This window comes from Lathamus discolor, chromosome 2 (genome assembly GCF_037157495.1).
Source record: "Lathamus discolor isolate bLatDis1 chromosome 2, bLatDis1.hap1, whole genome shotgun sequence".
Lineage (NCBI taxonomy): Eukaryota > Metazoa > Chordata > Aves > Psittaciformes > Psittacidae > Lathamus > Lathamus discolor.
In genome coordinates, this window is record NC_088885.1 from 53,672,144 (window position 1) to 53,697,000 (window position 24,857).

Genomic DNA, 24,857 nt, shown 5'->3' on the forward strand with positions numbered 1-24,857 from the left:
ATTTGTATTTTTCAGACAATTTTCAATAAGACTCTGTCTTATTTACAAATGTTGTGGTCACATTTCTAATAAGGTACTGTCAATACAGAATATTCAGAGGTGCTGTAATAGGGTAAACTGGGTTTAAAAGTCAGTATACTGGAATGTTAGTTTGCATTGTAGGTTGAGAGTCTTCAGGACTAATGTTATAACGGTTTTTCTTTGCAATAATAATTAGAAATCTTCAAAGTATAAACCTATGGGAGTTAGGGCTTTGAGAAATCTCTGGGAATATTTAAAATGTATTTAAAACATTCAGCATATTACAAAATTCAGTAACATTTTACAGTTTAAAGGGCATTTCAAATTAAGTATTTGTACTGTTAGTTTAAGATCCTGGGCATGTAAAACCCATTTGACTTCATTAAGGCTCTGCTGAGGTACCACCTTGATTGCAGAATGAAAGCATTTTAGATGAGCCTTCTGATTAAGCAATTCCACTTTGCCTGTCACATGTTACGGCAGGTAATAAACCCAAAATACCTCCCCAGGCCCTTCCAGCCGAAAAGGGAGAGCAACCCCAAACTTCAGCCTAAGTACCAATTCTTGATTATTTTCTTAGTGGGATACTGTGTATTTGTGCAAGCTGGAGCGCAATACCGCAACAGGATTGGCAGATAGTAATGGAATATTAACATTTCCTGAATTCCTTTGGAATGTAGTTTGAAGTTGTTCCTGTTTTGTTTTCCTTACGTTCACTGTGCAGCTGCTTTGGCATTTTATCCCCTACTCGGGCATAGGCAGGCTGCGGGATCACCATGCGTTACCTCCCAGTTACCGGTGATCACCAGCTGCAGTGAGCAGCCCTGGCACCGATCAACCCGCCGCCACATCGCATCTCCTCCCCTGCCCAGAGCTCTTCCGTGCCCCACCACTCTGCACAGCCCCTCCGTGCCAGGCATGAGGGGCTGCTCCTGCTCGCCCTGCTCGCCGTGCGCGGAACACTCATTAACTCCCGACCTCCCGCTCCGCACTCCCGGGCTGGCGGCGCCTTCCCGGGGGGGCCGGGCCTGCAAAGCCGCCGCGGAGCAAGGGTGAGATCCGGACGGGCCGGGCCGCGCCATGGCAGCTCCCTGTTACTTGGGCTGGGATTTCAGCACGCAACAGGTACCCGCACCCGCCTCCCCCTGCCCTTCCCCTCCTCTACCCTTCGTAACCCGGCGGCGGCTGCGCGCAAGGCCAGCAGAGCCGGGCTCCGCATCCCGCGGAGAGGCTCCGCGCTGCCCTTCGCGGGGCTCGGTTGCCGCCGCCGGGGGTCAAGCGCTGGGCGGGTTACACCCGGCCGGGCCTTGGGGGGCTGCAAGCGGGGACAGCCCGGCCCAGCCCGCCCGGCATCCTGGCCCTCTGGGCTGCCGCTGTGCTGACCCGCACGCAGCACGGGAGGGGAACGGGCCTTCCTCCCGGCAGGCTTCTGTCAGGACTCGTTTCCTCCACCCAGCGACGGTTCTGTTCTGCAGGGTTTCCCCGTTTACAGCTGCGCGCTGCAGGATGTTGTGCTGTGCTGAGTGCCGGCGTTCGCACCGGCCGGCAGCCTGCCGCAGCTCACGTAGGATAAAGCCTAATGCTTCACGTATTTTAAAGCTTCAGGGGGCCGTGGGCAGTGCGTGTGCCTCGTTGTCCTCGTGTGCCTCATCCAGCATAAACGCATCTTTTGTCCCTTTCTGTTTGTCCCATCTCTTGACTGAAGCTGTAGGCTGCGTGTCCTTCTTCCCCAGCTTGCTAAGGATGTGTTTAATCCTGGAAAGGATTGCTATGGCCCTTTACATGCAGGCTGCACTGAGACCCCTTTGCCTGCTGCGTCAGACAGGCTTGGAGCTGTGATTTGCACCTGGATCCAGCTTTTCCAGTGTCCTCATATTAATCAGGATTAGTAGGATTGGGAACCTGGATGTTCGGGTTGCTTCTTGAAGTTTAGATTTGTTGGCACAATTAGGTATTGCTACACTGTGAATAGAAACTCTGCTCAAGTTGTGCTGAGGTATGAATATGTTTTAAATAGGCGTATGAGCATAAATCACTTCATTATGGCTGTGTTGGAGTTTGGGAGCTTGAAAAGACACATCCAGGTTGGATTGATTAAGTGCTTTTTAAGGGGGCATGCTGCAAGCAGAAATCCAATTAAGCTGCAGTGGGTCAGAACCATTTTAAAGCTCACACCAGGCATCAGGTGGGTAATGAATAGTTGTGCCCCAATGCATAAATAATGGTCCGACATTAGTATGGCTAAATTGGGATGGCCTTGTTACTTGGATGCAACTCAGAGGTGACTTAGTCTTTGTAGGTTTTTTTCCGTCTGTTCCTTTAGCAGCAGTTTGCACTCTGTCCTTTGTTGAAATACGTGCAGAATGTGAGCTACCTTCTCGTTTTTCTTCTAGGTTGTTAATGTTTTCCTTCTGCAGTAGATGAACTTGAGTTGATAGAGGAGGGAAGGTTGTGGTAGTCTTCCAGTATGTGCTTACAAGAAAGCTCAGCTTCACGGGGTTACCTGTTTGGGATGTTGCTTTCCATATATTGCAGATGCTTGGAATCAACTTGTGTAATGCCCTCTGGGATTTGCCAGGCTAGTAGAGCTTGGTTTACTCATCATTTGGGGAGCAGGGAAGGTCCTCAAGGTGTTCTAAGGGCATGTTAGGTTCCTTGGTGAGATGGGACAAGAAAACAAGGAGAGGGGGAAAAAAACAACACCAACATATGTCATCTTTAATCTAAGATACTGTATTCTTTGGAGAAATTGCAAAGCATGGTTACAATGATGCAAGTTACGAACCTGATCGCTTGTTTGCTGTTCTTTAGCATATACCTGCCTCTGGATCTGGTGTGCTTAAGGAGAGGGAAAATGAGGGAGGAAGGGAATGCAAGCATGCAAGCATGCAAATATGCATGTTGCTGAACAGGTGACGTGCTGGATATCCACACAGTAACTTGTTTAATGTAAAATTGTGCCCATGCTTTCAGCAAGTTGCATGGATTTGGGTGATCTTTCACATTTCCTCTGTGGGAACTGATTTCTTATAAATGAGTTACTATTTGTTTATTGTAAGTTTTTGTTAACATCCTGTTTTTTATCTCCTAGCTGAAAGTCATTGCTATTGATGAGCAGCTGAGAGTAATTTATGAGGATAATGTTCATTTTGATAAAGACCTTCCGGAATTCAAGTAAGGCTTTTTATGTTTTATTTGGATATTAGAATTTAGAATTTTGGAGATTGGGTGGGAGGCTGTTGTCCTGTTTGGTCTCATTGACATGTGTGGAGGCATGGAAAAACTTCCTGCCATGTTCATGTTTCATACTTGGCAAGGGTAACGTATGCTCTTGCCTTCCTTGGTGTGGAAATATGGCAATGACCCCCAACAGGAAATGAAGACAATCTACCTCAAAGTACTATGTATAAATAAATAAATCATTTATTTTTTTCTCTTGGGACTTCAGACTTGTGAACACATCTGTTTCTTCTTGGGTTGCAGAAGTAAGCTTCACTTTTGTGTCAGGGTGGAATGCTATGATAACAGCAAGTAAATTACATGAGGGGAACTTCCAAAAGGCACTTAGAGACAAATGCTGTGGTTCCAAATCTCACAGTAAGATGCAGGATGACAGTATTTGTTCACTTCAGTTAATAGACTAGAATTTACAAACATTCTCCATAGTCACAAGTTTCACTTAAGTGTATTTATTTACTTAATGGCTTAACAGCAAAGATTGAATTTCATCTTCTAGGTTCTGGCCACTACTGGGAACAGTCAAGAAATTTAGAAATAGCTATGAATGACATATGGCCAGTGAGCAGTATCAGCACTGGAATCTATCATAGATCTTCAGGGTTAGAGCCTTTCCTTGCAAATTACTTACTGTGCAATTGGGTCAAATATCTCTTATGTTACTTCCTAGCAGCTGGCTTTTACTTTTTCAGGTTTCGAACACTGATTGTATCCTTCCTCTTAGCATAAAAGCGTTGAAAACCCTTTTGGTTATTAATAAACTTGAAGATCTTTTCTTGTTGGGGAATAAGAATTACTGAATTTACTAAGAGAAAATTTTTTATTCATGTAGGACTCAAGGTGGAGTCTATATTCACAGTGACAGGCTGACAGTCACTTCTCCTGTGCTAATGTGGGTCAAGGTATGAGCAACCTTTACGCAGTTCAGCTTCTTCTTCGCTGTTATTGAAAGGGAAGTGTATTCCAAGCAATAGCGAAACTCGTCATTCAAATCAATGTAGCCCTTTTGCTTGCATTCTGTTTCTTTTAAGTGTTATTCTGTCTTTGGCATGCAAATATTAATGTTACCATTTTGGTGGGGGGTTGTCGTCTGTCTGTTTACTCTCTACTATTACAGCAGTGTATGTATGATAATCTGTAACTGACTTCCCCTCATTTGGAAAAAAGACCATTTTTTCTTTCATCTTTTTGTTTCATATGTCACATACAGGTTATTTGCACTATTTTTTTTAAAGTAAGCTTTGATACCAGTTTGAGACATCAATTGGTTAAGTGGTTAAAAAGCAATTTATTCACTGATTCCCAGCCACTTCAAGTGGTGTTTATTTTGAAATACAACATTCTTTTCTATTTTAAAAGAAGGCTTTCCTTGCTGCTGTGCTGATTCTACAACACTTGCTCTCACCTAGCACTAGGTAAATCTGTCTAACTCGTGTGATTTGCATAGTTAAGCTATTTGAAAGGTAAAAGAAGCCACAGCTAGTGATCCTCAGTAGTTGACAAAGGTTTGGTAAGTTTGCTTGCAATTGGTCTTTTGAACCATAGTGAACAGGAACAGTATAATATAATATCAATAATATGATGATATAAGTATATGATGTGTGCTTAAAGTGCTAAAATTCACTTGAATTAGCCTTATATTAAAGAGACTCTTGAGTTTTCACCTGGCACTGGGGGCAGTGCTATTGAGGATACCTAACATCTTGTATGATGGGGTGTAGAGTGCACCCCGTTATGATTTCAGAGATTTCCAAAAGTAAGAATAGAAAAAGATAATCCTGCATTGTGTCTGGCACTGTTGAGAGTGGTCTTTTAATGAACTGGAATTCTTTAACTCTTGCCTCTTATTTAGGTTTCAAAGAATGGATCTTTATGATTCAGCTTCTTCAAAGATCTTTCTTTTTTCCCCGTGCGATTCAACTTGTCTTTTATGGACTCTTCCTTAGCAAATTAATTTATGCAGCTTCTTGATATGCCCATAGTTGTTAGCTAATTTTTCATTATTTGCCAATGAATTCTTGTCAGTGATGACATAAATTTACTATTTAATTCCAGAGGTTGTGAGTATGCATAATTTGATAGCTTGTTACAGATATTCTTGATTCTGCTTGGTTTTGTAGGCTCTGGATATGATTTTGGAAAAGATGAAATCTTCAGGCTTTAACTTCTCTCAAGTCAAAGCTTTGTCTGGTGCTGGCCAGGTTAGTTCATAAAGAAAAAATATCAGTCTTACTGTATTTCTTCAATAGAGAATAAGGTATAGTTATAAATTTCATATAAATAATTGTATTGCAGAACACCATAATGACATCAAGCAAGACCAAAGCTTCTGTTTAAGCAGCCATTAAAAGATCTGTTCCTCGGGGGAATTTAAAACTTTGAAGCACACAAAGCAGTCACTAAGAAGGTGGTGGGAGTGGAGGATGAAGTTTACAGTGCAGTTGTTTAGATTAGTATAGTGCATAACTAGTTGGCTTCCTGTCGTTTAAATGCTTTGTACAAAGATTCTGAAATGACTGAAGTAATTTTGAATTTCAGCTTATCCAGATGCTTGTGGAAATGGTGTAGAAAAAATAGTGAGGAGTGCAGTGTTCTAAAGGTGTACTAACATGCTGTTGAGTGCAGTTTTTGTTGGCTAGGATAGAGATCTGCCTGGGAACAACAGAAACCAAATGGTGATAGTCTTTGCAGAAATGACAAAGATGTTGCTGTAACCTAGCCTATCGTACGTAATGCTGCTTTTATAAAACCCATCCTGAGATTTAGTCAGCCAGTCTCCTAGTACTGTGGTGAAATAAGGAAGTCTTTTATAACTTTCACAGATGATATGGTGAGGACAGCACTGAAACAATAGCTAATTCTGACACATGAGGTTTCAGTTATTCATCTTGCTATATCTGGGACTAATTAATCAAAACTCTTGCTTTGATCTCCCTTTCATCGATTTCAGTTGAAAGTGAGCAAAGTGTCTGAAAATCATAGCCAATATCAAGGCTCTGTTAATGAAGTCTTCAGTGGAATAGAAGTTAGGACTGCCAAGTAATGCCATCTTACTCAAGTGAAAAAAGGAAGTGCATTTCCAGATTTCCTGTATTCCCTTTATTTTACTCATCCTGCAACAAAAGTTGGGGGAATCAACTTGATTCTATATTCAGATTCTTTCAGGTAGGAAAGATTTCTTTGAGTTGCCTCCTTTGAATCCACATTGTCTCCGTTTTCTCTTTGAAGAACTTTGTCTTTATGCTGCAGATCACTGTGGAAGTGCACTGATGTGCCAGTGTTTATCCCAAAGAAGGGATAAATGTGATCTCAATTACCTGCAGAAATGTCAGAGAGATGTGAAACACAATCTGGGTGACACTGTGGTCAAGTACTCTGTGTCCAGGGGGTTCTGTGTGACTTGGTGTCATCGGAACTATGAATGGGTTATTGGATGGTGCTTTGTAGTTTCCTTAGGGTGTTCTGCAGGTGCATAACTAGAGATGCCTGCTTTGAGGAAGCTGCCTGAGAGATGGAGCTTACATCAGCTCAAAATTCTGCAGTCCTTAGTGGTGACTGGGGCGGGCATGTAACTGAAGAATCTGGCGGCTGTGCTGAAATAGCACAGAACTAAGTCTTGACAGTGGAGCTATGGCTACAGCTCAGAGAGCCCTCAAAGAAGAATCTAATGCCATTAGCAGTATAATAATAGTTCCCACTAGAAGCTGCCATAGTTCAAAATCATCACTGTCTCTTGGCTGCTACATTTTCTGGTTTAGAATATGCGTTGCTCAATCTTGGAGTCTTTTAATGAGACAGTTGATTTGAAAAGGTGCATTTTTTTTTTTATCCTTGATTTGGAGAGAGTTCTCTGTCCCTTTAAAGCTTGAAATTCAGATGAATTTCGCAGCTTGGGAGGGCATCTCCAACTTCTGTTTCTGTACTTTCTGCAGCAACATGGGAGTGTCTACTGGAAAAAAGGAAGCATGCAAATTTTAAAGAATGCATCAGCTGAACTGCCTTTACATCAGTCACTACAGGTAAACATGCATAAAAGAGCTCTGAAGGGAGACCTGCACTGTCCTTTTTCTGATCCTTACACATTGCTTTTCATCTTGCAAACCCTTCCTCTTGTTCGGCAGAGTTGCATCCTGCTGCAGCATAAAGTGGAATGTACTGGTTATTCCTTCAGCTCCAGGGCTTTTGACATTTCCTTTATTCCCAAGTGGCCGTGCATACTGCTTTAAAAGCTTACAGTTGCCAGTGGGCATCCCAGAATCTTTCTGTGTCAGAGTAGCAGCCTGCTTGTTCTTTTAGGAAATGCAGTATTTTTGTAAATGACCTATAAATATTTTACTTTAAATACAGATTTGTGTTAACAAAAAAATGTGGTGAAAACCACTGTTGTACTGAAGTTTTCTTGCAGCGCTTGTGATTTAACTAGAAAAAAAATATATAAAAAACCCCAATTTGCACACTTAATATCTGAAAGGATGAGAGTGGAATGCTATGTGGAGACAAATTCCTAACAAATACATTGTTGAACCTCAACATTCTGTGTGTGTGTATGGTTGGTAAGTTTTGAACACAGACTTTTATTTAAAGACAAACTTTTATTTAAAAAGAAAAGTAGGGAGGAATCAGCTTTCCTCTGCAAGACCCTTACCTTCTTTATGTCAAGATCAGAAAGGGCAGTTCTATGTTGACATTCATGCATCTGATCTATTAATTGATTAATTTTGGAAATATCTGTGCAAAACTAATGGAAATGGAATTAAATGCTCTTTGGTGATGCAGTAAGGGTTGGCTGCATTTCCAAATGGGTATGTCAGTCAAAGTAGACCTGTGGAAAGATAATGTGATTGTTTAGAGAGGAGTTCTAAAAAGTGGGGTAAAACTTGCATAAAGTGACAGGTGCTTGGCTGCTGAAGGAGTGTACTAAGACATTGTGCTGCAGGTTATGTCAAGTAACAGCAGAATAAGCCTGTGTTTCCGTCTGGTGTAAGGCTTGGGTTGAACTTCTCACCACTGATCGGCATGCTGCCCGGTATCTGCATTCCTGTCATTATTGAGAGGAGACCAGAAGGCATGTCAGAGAACTGAACTGTGAGCTGATACATAGGTCTGTTGTGTTGCTATGACTGTAGCAGGGACTTCTTAGAGATCAGATTTACTAATAAAGGATATTGTTCATTGCAGGCTTGTTTTTCTGTCAGTAACAGCCCCATATGGATGGATTCTAGCACAGCTTCGCAGTGCAGCGCTCTGGAGAAAGCTGTGGGGGGAGCGCAGCACCTAGCAAGTATCACTGGTTCTCGAGCCTATGAGGTAAGAAGTAGATGGGAAGAAAGTCCTCAGCAGTCTTGTGATAGAAACAATTCTGCCATTGCAGTGGTACTGCAGCAGGCAGTGATCAGCCATTAACTATGAAGGAGAGTTTTTGAAGGAATTCAATAATATTGTGCTTTGTAGTAGTTTCACAAAGGAAGATGTGGAAAATTTGAAGTGAAATTAGGTAAATACTGAAAATTTTGCTGCAGGAAGCAACTGGGTTGAGCTGTTGCATTTGGCCAGTGTTTCTGAAATACAGTGTTTGGTGGCCTGGTTCTCCCCTGGGAGCTCCTGTGCAGCCACATTTCCCTTGGGGTGGCAATCCAGTTTGTGCTACAGGTTTACTTTGGATTATGATCCCCCTGTTTGTGGATTAATGTTCTAGTTTATTCCTGCAATGAGAAGATTGGCCTTTTAATATTCCCTAAAAGTTAACAAACAGCTGTTGACCTCAGAGGTTTGGGGTGCTATCAGAGAGTACTGTCGCTTGTCTCCTCTTCCTGATACCTTTTTCTGTTGTAACAGGGATGGTGAGTTATGTGGTGGGACCAGTGCTGCCTTCCAGGCATGTCAGCAACTGCCTGCTTTTAGTGTTGGTTCAACAGAATAAGACTCTAAGTTCCCAAATTGCTGATTCTGGTTTTGAATCATCATGCAAGATTTATGGGCCAGTGTTGAAAACAGACTTTGCATATCACTAACAGTTTATTTTTAACTTGCTAAAGGTTAAGGTTACAGTGTTAGAAGTTTTTTTGTTATTTGATATAATACATGGCTAAAAAATAATTATTGTTGCAACTGTTATTAGCCTGTGCTGGAGTTGCTTCTTTGAGTATGAAAATTTCTGCTTTGCTCCCAATTCACCCGCCTCTCAAAAAGGTACATAGGTTCAGTAGCTTACACCTTTTCAAGGGTTTGAAGGTAGCATGTGAATTGTGCTGGTTTCTGTGCACAGAATAAGTGTGATTCATTCCATTGAACTGTCATTTCTGAAATGTAAATTACGGATAGGTATGCTTTTCACATGCCTTTTCTTTTCAAAAGGTGAGCAAAATTCTCATAATGAGACTATGTGTTATAGCCTGTTTAGTGCAGATTGCCTGCTGTGCACTGACTTTCATCATGCATCAGGCAAATTAAATATCCAAAGTGCAATGTACTGAACTCATTACACAGAGTTAATGATTATTGACTCCATTTAGAGTTTGTGTTTCTAAGCATTTGCATTTCTTTCTCAGCGTTTTACAGGAAACCAGATAGCAAAGATTTACGGCCAGAATCCTGAGGTCTACATGGAAACTGAGGTTGGCTCAACTTCAATACAGTTATTGAAAAACATAGTTGAAAATCTTTTAAAATTAATTTTGTATGGGTGCTTTTACAAACTTTTTTACTAAAAAGTGCATTGATCCTTGTGTTTGATTTTAAGATAAGTTTGATTCTTTTTTGTTTTGTTAAATTTTTAGTTGTTAGGCAGATAAAAATCAGGCATCAGTTCCATCTTCAATGTTACCTTTGGCAAACTGGTGGAGTGGGCCTTAAACTAAAGTTGCTGGAGAAGGGGAACCTCAATCCATTCCACTCCTACCAGTTTGATGCCAGTGCCAGCAAGAGATGTCCAGAGCCTGTAGAGAGATGGCAGGTAAGCAGGAGAGCACCTGAGGAGCAGCACAAAGAAATTCCAGCCCCTCCAGCCAGTAAGTCAGCTTCACTGGGGGCCCAACTTCAGTGCCTCTGTGCAAAGTCATGTAGCATGGGGAATAAACGGGAGGAGTTAGAGAGCATGCCTGCAGGGCTACAATCTCACTGGCATTGTGAAGACATGGTGGGATGGCTCGTGTGACTGGACTGTTGTAGTGAAAGGATAAAGGCTTTCTAGGAAGAACAGGCAGTGGAAATGAGAACGGGGTGTCACCCTACGTCAGTGACCAGCTGCCATGCATACAGGTCTGCCTGGGGATGGATGAAGAGCCGACCAAGAGCTTATGGGATGGGATTAAAGAGAGGGCAGGGACAGGTGATATTATAGTAGTGGTCTGCTACAGGGTGCCTGACCAGGAAGAACAAGTAGGTGAACATTCTGTAGACAAATAGGAGCAGCCTTACATTCACAAGTTCTGGTCCTTACAGGGAATTTCAACCACCCCAAAATCTGTTAGAGGGACAACACAGCAGGGCATAAGCAAAATCCAGGAGGTTCCTGGAACAGGTTGATAATAGCTTCCTTTTCCAAGGGATAGAGGAACCAATGAGGAAAGATGCTATGCTAGATCTTGTTCTCACCAGCAAGGAGGAACTGGTGGGGAATGTGAAGCTCAAGAGCAGCCTTGGATGCAATGACCATGACATGGTGGAGCTCAAGTTACTTAGGGCAGCAGGGAGGGTGCATAGCAAGGACTGCATCCCTGCACTTCAAGAGAGCAGACTTTGGCCTCTTCAGGAATTCTTTGTAGAATTCCATGGGATAAAGCCCTGGATCAAAGAGGAGCCCTGGGAAGCTGGATAATCAAGGATCACCTCCTCCAAGCTCGGGAATGATGCATCGTGACAAAGAGGAAGTTGGACAAGCAGGTCAGGAGGCCTGTATGGATAAACAATATGCTCCTGGAGAAACTCAAACACAGAAAGGAAGCTTACAGAGCATGGAAGCAAGGACAGCTCTCGTGAGCTCCTCTCCCTTGAAGTCCTGCATTCAGCTCTGAGACCTCCACCAGAAGAAGGACATGGAGCCTTTGGAGCAAGTCTAGAGGAGGCCATGAAGATGCTCTCAGGGCTGGAGCACCTCTCCTATGGGGCAGGCTGAGAGAGTTGGGCTTATTCAGCCTGGAGATGAGAAGGCTCCAGGGAGACCTTAGAGCAGCTTCCAGTGCCTAAACGGGCTGACAAGAAAGCTGGAGGGGAACTTTTGACAAGGACATGCAGGGATAGGACGAGGGGGCTTTAAATTGCAAGGGTGTAGATTTAAATTAGATGTTTGTTCTTTCCTGTGAGGGTAGTGAGGCCCTGGCACAGGTTGCTCAGAGAAGCTGTGGCTGCCCCATCCCTGGCAGTGTTCAAGGCCAGGCTGGACAGGGCTTGGAGCAACCTGGTCTAGTGGAAGGTGTCTCTGCCCATGGCAGGGTGTTGGAACTAGATAATCTTTAGGGTCCCTTCCAACCCAAACCATCCTGTGATTATGTGATTTAAGACATCAGGTTTCATTGGATCTCTCCTTTGTGGAAGAAGCTTTTTGAAAAAAAGACTTTGAGTACTAATAAATTGTATTTACTGCAGTTTGAACATAAGTTGGTAATTAAGTACAGAGTTGACACACTTAGAACTGAATGTTTGCATGCAGAAATGTGATCGCTCTGCCCCACAAAGCTAGCATCCATGTGGATGTGTGTAGGAAAAAAGCTGCAATCAATTCTAGGCTCTTTTTCATAGTTTTTCCCTTGAGGAGTTATTTTGATTTTATTATAGCAAATGAATTGTACGGTGTAGTTTATTTCCTTCTGATTTTTAATTTTCAGAAGTCGGCTTCCAATTCCATTACTGTTTCAGTTCATTGAGTCTGAAATGCAAGGGTTTGAAGCAAGGTGAAAACTCCACGCAAATATGACGTAAATGAAAGAAGGACTCATGTCCTGTGGATAGAAGATGCCAAATCTAGACCCATGAGCTCGGGCCTCTCCTGTTTTTGTATTACTGCAGTAATCAGTAGCATTAATCATATTTTTTTTATGGTGTTTTAAATCTCACCCCTGCATGAAACAATTTAATAGAGAAGTGAGTTGCAAAGTTGACTCTCTATTTTGTGGAGAATGCTTAATTTTTAATATTTGTTCTTTCTTAGTGCATTTTCATTGTATAACCTTCACGCTGGCAACGTATGGGATGAAAAAGAACACTCATACAGTCTAATAATAAGCTTAAGGCTAAATTTAGAGAAAGATATGTTAACAGGAGCTATGTGGGCTCGTGGAACTGAGATATAGTCAGACCAATTTCAGTCTTTGAGGGCTGGTTGCGTTGATGGCATCTTTTAGCAGTTAATGATATGCAAGATGTTTTGTTCAAGCACAGAATACCTCCATGCTCTTGGGGATCCTCAAAAATCAGTTAGCATCTGGCAGTCACAATCTGGAAGGTGGATGTTTTTCCTTCTGTAGGTCAGCTTGCTAAACTGGCTGATTCAGAGTTTAACTTCATCCTTTTCCTTCCATTTCAGGCAGCTAGTGCCCACTGGGGCACCACAGAAGGTAGGCCTTCATTATCTAAGCACAATATGATATATTCTTGGGGAGAGATGCATGAAGAGCAAGTGCATCATTAAGTTTCCTAGCCATTATAACCACCTCTTAGAGCTCTGGCTATAGTCCATCTTTGAATGCTGTGTGAAGCAGTGATTTTTGTGATCATTAGTAAAAAACCTGTCACTGCTGGCTCACTCGACCAGTGGAGATTTGATTCGGATTAGTTATTGGGTGACAGTCATTTCTTCTGAATTAGTCAGAGCACACAATAAGGAATTTGTCAGCTTTTATGCCAGCTTCTTGGGAAGAAATAATATTTGATCACCTGGAAAGCTTGGTAGTAGCCGCTTAAATTGGTGGTTTGTATAGCAGATTTGAAGTGGGAGCAAGTTCTTGTTGGATCAGTGCATTGTGCCATGTGGCTGGGGCATTTTTGGGCCAGTATTAGAAGCCCTACAGCTGTAACTAATGCATTGTTGAAACATACCCTGAGGCAGAGCTGCAGGGTATGTTTCAGTTAAAGCTAATTATTACCAGCTCCAGGGAGTAACTCCTGGAAGGTGTGGGTTCTCTTGGGAGGAAGGTAGGAGTTCATGTAAAGGTGCTAGTAGAGCCTTGCCAGAGCTGCTATAAAGCTTACGGACCTGTGCTCTGGATGGACCAGTGCATAGTTTCTGGGTGTTTTCCCTGTCATCAACATACAGGTGGTGTCATTTGTTGTTTTTTTTCCTTAGTGTTTTTCCTTGAAATGAGATCCGTGATCCACTGTTGTGAATTAATTCATGATAACATAGTGTGCTAATATACTAGGTGTATTTTGCATGCTTCAGGATGCAAAGCTATTAACAGCTTTTATCATGGGGTTATTTCTAGGTTGATATCTGCTGTATTACTTAGGCAGTAAGACAGAACTGAATAATCCTTATAAGTGTATTTTTTGTGTGCTTTCTGTGCCTAACATTAAGCATCTAATAACATTTGCTGCTTCCAGTTTTTCAGTTATTTACTCTTTGAAGTGAATACTGATGGGACTCACTATCTCACACTTTTTCTTTCAGAGAATCTCTTTGGTTAGTAGTTTTGCAGCTTCTCTTTTCCTAGGAGCTTATGCACCTATTGATTACAGTGATGGTAAGTATGTGGGCTTTTCTTACAGTAACAATTCAAGAAGGAAATTTTGCTGTCCATTCCCACCTTACATAAAAGAGGGAAAAGGTCTCTGCTATTTGTTTTCAGTCCTTAAACTTTAATGACAAGTCTATTATATATTAAGCTAAGTAACTCCTTTCAATTTGTTGCTACTCTTGATAGTGCTGTTAGCTGTGCTTGTTTATCCCTATCATAATATGATTCCCATTTCTGTAAAATGGATCCACAGAAAATATTCATAAATGAAACTGTTTCTTTTTTCATTACTTTATGATGTATAAAGGGATGTTGAAATACCTATTTGAAAGCATAAAAAATGTGTATTTTCAAGCTAGACTTCATGGTTTTGATATTTGTCCTTTGGTTTTGCTGATTCGGCTCTGAGTTGCACAGGATGTCAACAAAATGTGTATTGTGATTATTTCTCCCCCAATCTGGAGTATGGCTCTACAACAGAAATATCTTTTTCAAAATGACCCAAAGAAAAAGAAGCATAAATCAAACAAAGAAATCCTAAACTCGGTTAAAAAAAAAAAAAGAAAATAAAATTTACTTTCCATATCTCTCTATTCATCATAACAAACTGATGAGGCTAGTGTCTCTCTCCTGTTGTGTGGAGAAGGACTTGAGGGTGTTGGTCGATAAGAAAATCGAACATGAGTTGGCTTCAGCGTGCGCTCGCAGCCCAGAAAGCCAACTGTATCCTGGGCTGCATCAAGAGGAGCGTGACCAGCAGGTCGAAGGAGGTGATCCTGCCCCTCTACTCTGCTCTCGTGAGACCCCACTTGGAGTATTGTGTGCAGTTCTGGTGTCCTCAACATAGAAAGGACATGGAATTGTTGGAACAAGTCCAGAGGAGGGCCATGAGTATGATCAGGGAAGTGGTGCACCTCCTGTATGAAGACAGGCTGAGAAAGTTGGGGCTGTTCAGCCTGGAGAAGAGAAGGCTGCGTGGAGACCTCATAGCAGCCTTCCAGTATCTGAAGGGGGGCTATAGGGATGCTGGGGATGGACTCTTCATTAGGGACTGTCGTGATAGGACATGAGGTAATGGGTTAAAACTTAAACAGGGGGAGTTTAGATTGGATCTAAGGAAGAAATTGTTTACTGTGAGGGTGGTGAGGCACTGAAATGGGCTGCGCAGGGAAGCTGTGAATGCTCCATCCCTGGCGGTGTTCAAGGCCTGTCTGGGCAGAGACTCAGGTGACCTGGTTTAGTGTGAGGTGTCCTTGTCCATGGCAGGGGGGTTGGAACTAGATGATCTTAAGGTCCTTTCCAACCCTGACTGTTCTATGATTCTATGATCTCAGTTATCCAGCTTTTAAATGACAATTTTAAAAGGCAGTTACAAAGGAATCCGTTTTCTTAGGAGCTGTACTGTTATTTCTAAGTAGCATTTCTGATTCCTGCTCTGAAACTAAGAGGAGATATATTTCAGAGCTAAAAGGTTAGATTACAAGGCTCTCTAAGGAATTTGTTGCATTATAGAGCCATAGTTGACACCCATGTGTTAAGACCAACTCATTTTTATTCCCTCAAAGCTCATAGGAAAAAGGCAGGACACCTCAATTCTAGCTAATGAACAACTTATTCAGTTTCAGATCTCCCAGTTATACTTGAGACCTTAAAAATTGCAAGACAGCCCATGCTTATTTTGCAGTGGTTGTGAGATTATTACATCAATCTTCTGGTCCTGTTCTCTTAGTCATGTATTTTCACAACTGAATTTTGTTGTTTGGTTGTTTGGGTTTTTTTGTGTATTATTGACAAAAAAAGGGATTAGCACTTTGCTCCTCAGTAGGCCCAAATACTGAGCACTTTTCAGCAACCCACAGAACTAGCTCCAGGTACTGCATTTCAAAGAGAGGTGGTGAGATCTTCAAAGTCCTTTTTTCTGATAAAGAAGTATGTTGATTTGTTTTCTCTTTATTTTTCAATGAGACTGAAGTGTTAATTTTGATTCAAATGTGTAAAATTATAAACATTAAAAAAACAATCTTGGTTTTGGGGTTAGGGTTTTTGGTTTTTTTGTTAGTTTTACCTTTGCCTTTTCTACTTGGAAGCAAGTGGGGGAACACTGTGCTTCTTCAATTTCAGCACATGAAAATTACCATATTTGATTGAAAACCAAACCATTTCAAACTAAAGAAAATGAAAATTCAATTAATTGGAAATTTTTCTTAGAAAAAGTATCACGTTCTTCAAACAGCTCTAGGAAATCCTGTTCTGTTATACCTCTAGATATTTATGGAACTTGTATAAATGTTATCTACTGTTCAGATCATGTAAGATTATTAAATCTTTGTGTGAAAAAAGAGAAGGGAAATAAGCAGGATGTTATAGTTCTCTTTACAAGACAAAAGATTTTTCAGCATTGTAAGCTACATTTTGTCTTGTTTGTCCCTTTCTTCTGTCAACGTAATGAGGGAATTCTAATTCCAGTACTATTACATAATTAAAGTATGCAGCAGTTACTTGGATCCAGTTGAAAAATTTGTTTCCTTGTCATTTATGATTTCTTGCAATTCACTTGATCTTTTACATTGCACCTGTATACTGTAGTTTAAAATGCATCTCTCAAAATAATGTTCAGATAATAAACCTGTTCTTCATTTCTGTAGGTTTAACTTCAGGTCATATCGTCTTTAAAAGACCCTGTCAGATTGTTTAGCTCTGCACAATAACTTATCTCTCTAAATTTGCAGGTTATTGTAGGAGAAGTGCTATTCAGTTTCAGGATCTTTTTGGTTTTCTTTTTAAAGGTCCAATCTCATAATGTTCAAATCAGTCCTTGTGAATTGCTGAGCACCTTGGGTGATTGATTTAAAAAAAATGAAATTACATTCTAGTGGAACGAAGAGTAATTTTCATTTATATTGTGCAGATGTTTAAAGTAAGATACCTCTGGGACCTAAACAACTTGAACACTTGAGGCATTGTTTCTCTTAGAAGACACCTTAAAGAACAGCAGTTCAGCTCTTGACCTAGAGAAGCTTTATCTTTTGAAATGCTTTTCTAAGAGCCTTAGGCAAATCATAGCTTAGCATACTTGTTTTGTTGTTCTATCAAACAAGGATGCTTTAAACTGAAGCCTTTGTGGTGGGCTGAATTTACTTCTATTGTAACTTGCACGGTGTCGGCAGAGTTACACTGCTTACGATTTTAGCTCACTGAAAAGGCAGTTTGGAGTGCTGTAATACAGATGCACTGAATTGTTTATAAATACTGATCTTTAGTCTGTTTATTAATAAAACCAGTTAGTCTGCATTGTTTGGTCTTTGTAATGAAGGCTTTGTTTCTGCATAATATAAACTTAGTCCTTTTCAGGTATAAAGGTTCGTATTTTTCCTGGTTTATGCAGAAAAGATTGGAGACTGTCTTTGTCTTGCAAAACTGCATTGAGGGTACTGGTTAAATGTTTCTCTAGGCTTATGGGGGAGTGGGGAGGGAGGGAAAAGGATTTTTTCTAAGAAAACCCACAGAAAACAACTAACCTAACTAACCTGCGTTTTAGCATTGCAAGCGTAGTCTTGTTCCACAGGCACTGCATATGAGGTCAGCTTCACCATCTTTGTCTTTTAAAAAGCTTAAAGTTGTGCTGAATGGAAGTAAATTTCAGGTTTTCCACTGTGCTCAGCTGAGAATGTGGCTCTGTTTCTGAGATAGGCTGTGGGCTAAGTGGTCTTTGAAATTAAGATGTTGTTAATACAGAATAAGACTTATATGTCCCTGAACAGTACTAACCAGAAGCATATACAGATTTTCAAGTCTAATGAAATGTGCAATTAAAGGCATCTTAGAAACATAAGTGAGGGATGTGGAGTGCTTGGTATGTTATGTAGGTTTGGCCACTAACCACCTTCAATTAACTTTTAAACCAGCAATAAAATAGTGAGGAAAAAACAATGAGAAACCAAACCAAAACTGCACAGGCTTTCCTCGGATATAGTGATAGCTCTGGTGAGGACTTAAGTGACCAAATCAGTTAACTGTTTTTTTTGCAACTTATAAGCCTGTATTTTGTCATCTCTGAAGAAGGAAACATTGATATGGAGGAAGATTGGTCAGCATGGCTTTAGATGCTAATATGATACCCAGAGGCAGGAGTAGTGTAAAGCCATACCACCAGGGGGAAGTTTCTCTGCTGTTAGGTCTCAGGTGAGCACAGCACACCTTCAAGTGACATTGCTGCATCCCCTTAGATGGTTGTAGTGAAGTCTTTGCCTAAGGTGGAAGATCTGGGGAGAAGTTGATGGGGAGGCATCCATGTTCTTTTTGCTCTTAATTTGGGAATAATTTAATTGTCAAGTGCATTGTGCACCAGAGAAGCCTTTTCTGCTACCTTTACAGGTGAAAGCTATCCAGAGGCTGAATTATCAGTATGCTTTATGCTTAGAAGAGCTGAAACAATTCCCTCTGAATGTAAGATACACATCTGTAAATTTTGTTGCCTGTAACAAGGTGGTATTTTCTGATAAAGTACTGTCTTGTGTTTAATCCTATATACTTCCTGTTCTGATATGTCTTGTAGGTTCTGGTATGAACTTGTTGCAGATTTGGGAAAAGGTATGGTCAGTATCCTGCCTTGATGCTTGTGCACCTGGATTAAAGGAGAAACTAGGATGCCCTGTACCATCCCATTCAGTGCTGGTATGTGCCTTCCTAGAAGAGTTGTGAACAACAAACAGGGCTTGTCCTTAGAGTTCTGCTAATAGCACTTTCTTGGAGTGTATTTGCATGTACATGCAAGCATGCATGCACACATCCTCAGTGCTGTGCTGCTTGATTTAATATTTTCAGGTGTACTGTGAATGCGTATGCCAGAGTAGAAACAGACATCTTTGAAAACTGCTAGCTGGTGTCTGTCATAGCTTTCATTGTTGACCTCCTTGGGTTCTTGCATGCCCTGGGCTATGATGAGAAGAGTTTTGGTAGATGCTCCAGTGATAAGAACCTTTGGGGTCTGCTGCCATGCCCATGAGCAGCTGGTCACTGCAGAACTGTGCACCGTATTTATTACTGCAGAAACAGAACCCGACATCTGCATTTCTTGACAGAGAGCTTGTTTTAAACTCTTCATAGAGTTAATGAGGTAATCCTTGTGAATAATTTGGGATATTTAAAGCTCCTCAGTTCATGTAGCATAATGGTGAAATCAAATCAAGCTGCCCATCTCTTAGAGTAAATGAATTTAGTCTTACTACCCAGCACAAAAAGAGCTATTGCTCTTTCTGGTGCATGTGTGTAAGAGTGTGGTTACACATCACCTGATACCTCTGAATTCAGTGCTGACTTTCTGTAAAGGAGAGGAACATGTTAAAAATCAGTACAGGTTTTCTTGTATTTTTTATGGATGTTTTTTTCTCTGTGGCTGTCAAATAGATAAGCCAGAATAGAGAGGTTTGAAAGAATACAGTTCTTGACCCCTAAAATAATAGGGATCATTGTCACGCATTTGATGCTGTGATGTATATTAATGTTGTGTTTCCTCCTATGTTTGCACTGAATTTCTAATTTCTGTGTATTAATATTCATGTATGTGTGCAAAACAAATGGATGTGTTTATGTTACTTGATGTGAATAACTGGTGGAAGACGCAAAGCTAAATGTTACTATTTACTTAACCTGTTTTAAAATCGAATCTGAGGGTATTTCTATGAGGTTCTCAACAACAAAAAAGTTGTGTTAAAAATCTTTAAAATATACATTCATGCCTTAAATACACAGAAATGATTATTGTATCTGCTCTGGGTTTTTTAAGTTCTGTGTTATAACACACTGTCATAAACTGCAAGATTACTTTCTCTTTTTTGAGCTTTTTTTTCCTCTTTCTTTCCTTAGGGGCCCATTTCTCCATATTATAGTCAGCGTTATGGATTTAGCCCAGATTGTAAAGTGGTAGCATTTACAGGAGACAATCCAGGTGAGATGATTAAACATGATTTAGATTCAGTGAATATGCTTATGTATGTACTAAAATTCTAAATCAATCTCATTGATTCTCAGATGCTTCCTATACAATGAAAGAATATCGTATTTGTCAGCATTAATACATTTTTCCAACAGCCTTCAATCACTGCTTCTGAGATACAGGCATCTTGGATAAGATGGGTGTAATAAATGAATTCTCTTTTTGCCTAGTAATTAGAGGTGACTTGATTTGCTTGGTAACTCCAGTTTTGGTTTGCCTGCCCCTAAGAAGCTATTCTTACTATGAACTGCTAACATTTTAACTTGGAAAATATGAATTAAAGAGGTGCTCTTCTGTCTTTTCAAACAAAAAAGACCTTGTAGCTTTCTCTGAGAATTACAGCTGTCATTTTGTCAGACTGATAGAACTCAGTATAAGAGAAGGTGTTAATTTAGGGTGTTTTTTGAATCTTGGAGACTGAGTGTAGAGCAAGTTCATCTGTTTCTCAAGACTGTGAAAATAAAATACTTATCTGTATTACTGTAGCATATGCAGGTTTGACTCAATATGAAGGCTTCATCATGGTATATTTTACATTCATATTCTGGGAGATGTTTAAACTTTGTATTTCCCAAAAGTCCAGTTTTTCTTCTAGAGATGCAAATCCAGCTTAGTCCAATAAATGTGTGAGTAGTCTGATATATAAGTGGGAATGTTTCTCCTTTAAAGTGTGTTGTTAAGTAAGGGATCTGCTGTATTTAAAAAATGAATATGTAAAACATTAGATACTCATGCAGTTTTGAGCATTTTGATTTTGTTAAAAATTGCTCCCTCACCCAAATGCTTTGACCATCTTTTACAGTGTATAGATCAAGGCCATCATGAGCATATTTGCCATTTAGATTGTGCTTTGAGGTGGTGAATGTGATGTATTAAGATGTCTCGCACAACATGCTATAATTGAGTCAAACAAGGAACTTTTTATCTGGTATTCTGACTTTTTGCTTTCAGCATCATTGGCAGGGATGAGACTTCAAGAAGGAGATATTGCAGTAAGTCAAAACATACTCCTGAAAATTGTCCATATTTCCAAATAAATGAAATACATCATATGTAAAATAGCTGTAGGTTGTCAGATAAATTTATTTGCTAGTGTTGATTTTCTGTTTATTGGATTCATACTTGTTTTATTTCTATCAATCTATAAGCTGCCTCAAAGATTGTAAGTAAACTCCTGTGACTCCTTTTTACTAATACTCCAGACATTAAAACCTACCTCTCTTATCTAGTATGTATTTCACTGGCGTGACAACCTAAGTCAGAGCTAGCTTCAACATGAATCCAACTGACTTATTGTGTAATTTAAAAACAATTAGTGCTAATAACAAATGGCTTTAATTTAATTTCTGTATTGCTTTCCATGCACATTGTGATAACGCTTCAATTATAATTTTCCCCTCCAGATTAGCCTTGGCACAAGTGACACATTGTTTCTGTGGATCCAAGAACCAACTCCTGCCTTAGAAGGTCATATCCTCTGCAATCCTGTTGATTCTCAAACATATATGGCACTTTTATGGTAATATCATTTATTTTCTGTACATCTGGGATCAATAACATATTTCTTCCTCTGTGTTAGTATTTTTTATTTCTTTTGCAAAATGATAATGAATAGAACATTCAGCATTCTATGTGGTATATGACAATGTACTGCTGAAACATTTGCATCAACGTTATAGCATTCCTGTTGTTTAATTTGAGTAACTGAAACTGCAGAGCTGTGGAGGATAAATTCTCATGGCAATAAAAAGCTGAAATTATTTTTACATATACATAAAGCCACTTCACCATGAATCTAAGGCAGTACATTTAATGTACAGGAATAATAGTCTTCTGAAATATCATAATGTGAAATGTCAAAAGCTTGACCAGGCTATATAACTTCTGTGCTCTTCTAGTGGTCCAGAGGGGACATAACATTGCAAGTGAAGATTCCCTTTTCAGATAGTAGTATAATCAGTGCTGTTGAGGGATGTATTAGGCTGTGCATGTGGAAAATACTGAGATCTCAAGAAACCCAGCTGAGAGAATGATCCTCATGATAGCTTTTGGCTTCTGTGATTTGGGAATTGTTGGGTTCATTGCCAGCCAAGTAGGTGGAAAGGTAGCCTGAAGCTATGTTTTCCCTCACTGAGTCACTGTATTCAGGGTAAAATCTTCCAAAACATGTTGTAGTATTTAGGCAAATATTTGCAAGTAATATGCAGAGAAATTTTGTGTCTAAATCACGTGGGTTGGAGGTGCTTGAAACTCAAAAGTTCAGCAATGCTCAAGTCTACCCTTTAACTATAATACTGAATCTTATCTGTACAGTAATATGATGCTGTAGATGACATTAGGAACAGTGCTTATAAAGTTGAGTTCCAAAGCATGATATCCATTGCACATTACCAAGTATCATATTATAATTTTCCAGCAGTTATTATTTTTTTAAAGTTTTGCATTCAAATTTCTCCTTTACCCGGTATTTTATTTTTGCTGTGTAAAAGAGATCTATAAACAGCCTGTTAATAATAGCAAAGGAAAAGCTGAGGCGTTTTTCTGAATACCTGTTATACTGCTATTGTTTTATTGCAACGTAACATGTGCAGAAGGCCAAACCTGCCTTTCAGAACACAAGATATTTCTGTAGCCATGCAGATGCAGAGTTTCTGTTTCTCCTGCCTAGCAATTTATGCTCTGACACTGCTCATTTTGCACCAATACCCTTTTATTTCTAGAATATTAGAGTTAAGAGGGGACTCTTGGTTAGTAGGGGAAGAGTGCCCAAGCTACCACACACAGTGCTTGCACAGAAAACTCATGTAATTTCAGCTGCTGTTACTGAGCATGTTCAGTAATTTCCTTGCCGTCTTTTTGGATGTTTCGGTGACTTTTCGGCTGAGTTGCTTTGATAACTCTGTGCTGGAGAGCATTCAGACTGCTTTCCTCTGGGTTTGAGTCCAATGCTGCATAAGTATTTTATAGCATTTCTAGTGTTATGTTCACAGAGGACATGAAGAAGGTGACTTCATGAACACTGAACACTGCATATTTTGCAGCATGATTTACTGGCTCTGGACCAGAAATGTGCAGATGCAGCTGTGGTACTTTCCTTTGCCAGATCATGAGTTGGGACTAGACCTAATAAGTCATGTTGGACCCGAGTTGGCTCCATACTGGTACCATGCTCCTGAAACCATAAATGCAATGTACAGACACTCTTGCTCCTCCTTGCAGAGTCATCTCAGAAGTGAGCTTTTTAGCACTGTCTCAGAGTGCTTCTCTCAGGAAATGCCTTAGCTGTTCAGATTTAGCCTGGGTTTAGTGTGGCCTGCAAAACTGGATCTAAGCTGACTTATTGGAGAGGCATATACCAACATCTCTTCACTGAGCACCTCAACACGTCCTGTAATATTTTTCTTTCTTATCTAGTTTTCTTCCTCTCTGTCTCTTTATAATGAAGAAGTGATTGTATCTTGAAGCTTCCCCAGCTTTATTCAGCTGATACAATAAACACCAATATTGAGTAAACCAGCAAATTGCTTTAAGAATCTAGAGCCAAATGTTTTAGAAAATGCATATGTTGTGTTTGTGCATTTCAGTTTTAAGAATGGCTCTCTGATGAGAGAGAGGGTCAGAGATGACTGTGCTTCAGGCTCATGGGATGCATTCTCCAAAGCCTTATCATCTACTGCTGCTGGAAACAATGGAAACTTAGGTATGATCCTTAGCAGGGCTGGGAGTTCCAGGGTTTCCTTAGATACATGTTTGAGTGGGTGTTGTACCTACTTTTTAGCTGGGTCATTATAAAGGCCAAGAATTAAGTTAACTAGAGATGGGGAATTCATTATGTGTACTTAAAAATGCTCTGTTGGTAGGCTGAGTGTCATGATAATATTTTCCTTCAATATTCACTAAATAAGAAAATTATATTATGGAGCTCTTTTAATCGCTGAAAGGGTATTAGTAGCATCTCAGCTAAGACTGTTTAAAAGTAGTAATTTCTGAAGGAGACTTTTATTAGAGATATGTTTCTTTCTCTGAAGACTTAAACCAAGTGAATTAAGTAGCTCCATATTATTTCTTTTTCAATCATTTCTCTAGAATCTTGCTCATACTTATGGGCAAAGCAGTAACATCAAGTGATACCCAAATTTCCTTATTTTCCCCAGTGTATGTTAGAGTCATTTCATCCTGTTTCTTTACCCCACATTATAGTAAGTGAACTGAAAGAAATGATGGTGATAGAAATGTTGTAAAAGCATAAAACCATGCATTTAAAGTTTTACATTATTTTCCTTCCCACAGTTTAACATTTTACAAGTGTAGCAGGTAGCTATGAAGTATGTTATTGAGAGGTGAGCATATGTGTAATCAAGATGAAAATTTAACCATTGCAGAGCTGGATTTAAAACCATCACCGTTATCCTAGATCTGAATTAATGTGAGTAAAATTAATTTAAAAACTGTAGGTAGCAAAGTTTTAAAATGTAGATATTTAAACTATAGAAGACTTCACCCCTTAGAAAAGTGAATTTAAGATACAGTTCATTGACACTATGAGGTTAGCACTGATTTTTCATTTTTAGAAACTCTGTTATATTGTCTGTCAGATCCATTCTCTGTGGGGTATTAAAATGACCAGGAATCTCTTTTCACTACAAGGAAAATCAATTCAGGTGTTTCAGAAAATGGCAAAAGGTTATTCTAAAACCCCAAAGTCAGTCAGTATGGGTGATATTAAAAAAATTGGAAGTTGATGAAAATACTGTTACTGATTTCAAGGGTACCAGGACACCAACTTAAAGTTTTAAAATTTGTATTATAGTGTGTTTCCTTGAATATCCCAATCCCCTATAACAAGGAGTGTTTCGTGAAAGTTGTCCTTCATAACATGTATGGTTGGATAACCTCTGGGTATACATGTAAGAATACAGTGATGTCCAAAATCC

General features: G+C 39.9%; 1 protein-coding gene across 3 annotated transcripts in view; it reads left to right on the plus strand.

Moving 5' to 3' along the window:
- The first annotated feature begins 773 nt into the window (after nt 1–773).
- XYLB (xylulokinase) overlaps nt 774–24,857 on the plus strand; it is an 85,039-nt gene continuing 60,955 nt past the window's right edge. The window contains exons 1-13 of one of the 3 annotated variants that reach the window (XM_065666859.1): nt 774–1,146; nt 3,113–3,195; nt 4,091–4,160; nt 5,379–5,459; nt 7,191–7,277; nt 8,437–8,565; nt 9,807–9,872; nt 13,862–13,934; nt 18,484–18,602; nt 19,794–19,875; nt 20,875–20,915; nt 21,327–21,442; nt 23,508–23,623. In XM_065666859.1, the coding sequence (XP_065522931.1) occupies nt 1,102–1,146; nt 3,113–3,195; nt 4,091–4,160; nt 5,379–5,459; nt 7,191–7,277; nt 8,437–8,565; nt 9,807–9,872; nt 13,862–13,934; nt 18,484–18,602; nt 19,794–19,875; nt 20,875–20,915; nt 21,327–21,442; nt 23,508–23,623 (1,108 nt within the window). In that variant the 5' untranslated portion in view covers nt 774–1,101. Of the gene's footprint in view, nt 1,147–2,517; nt 2,600–3,112; nt 3,196–4,090; nt 4,161–5,378; nt 5,460–7,190; nt 7,278–8,436; nt 8,566–9,806; nt 9,873–13,861; nt 13,935–18,483; nt 18,603–19,793; nt 19,876–20,874; nt 20,916–21,326; nt 21,443–23,507; nt 23,624–24,857 lie in introns of those variants that run through there. The other 2 variants (XM_065666861.1, XM_065666858.1) reach the window with 2 other exon arrangements.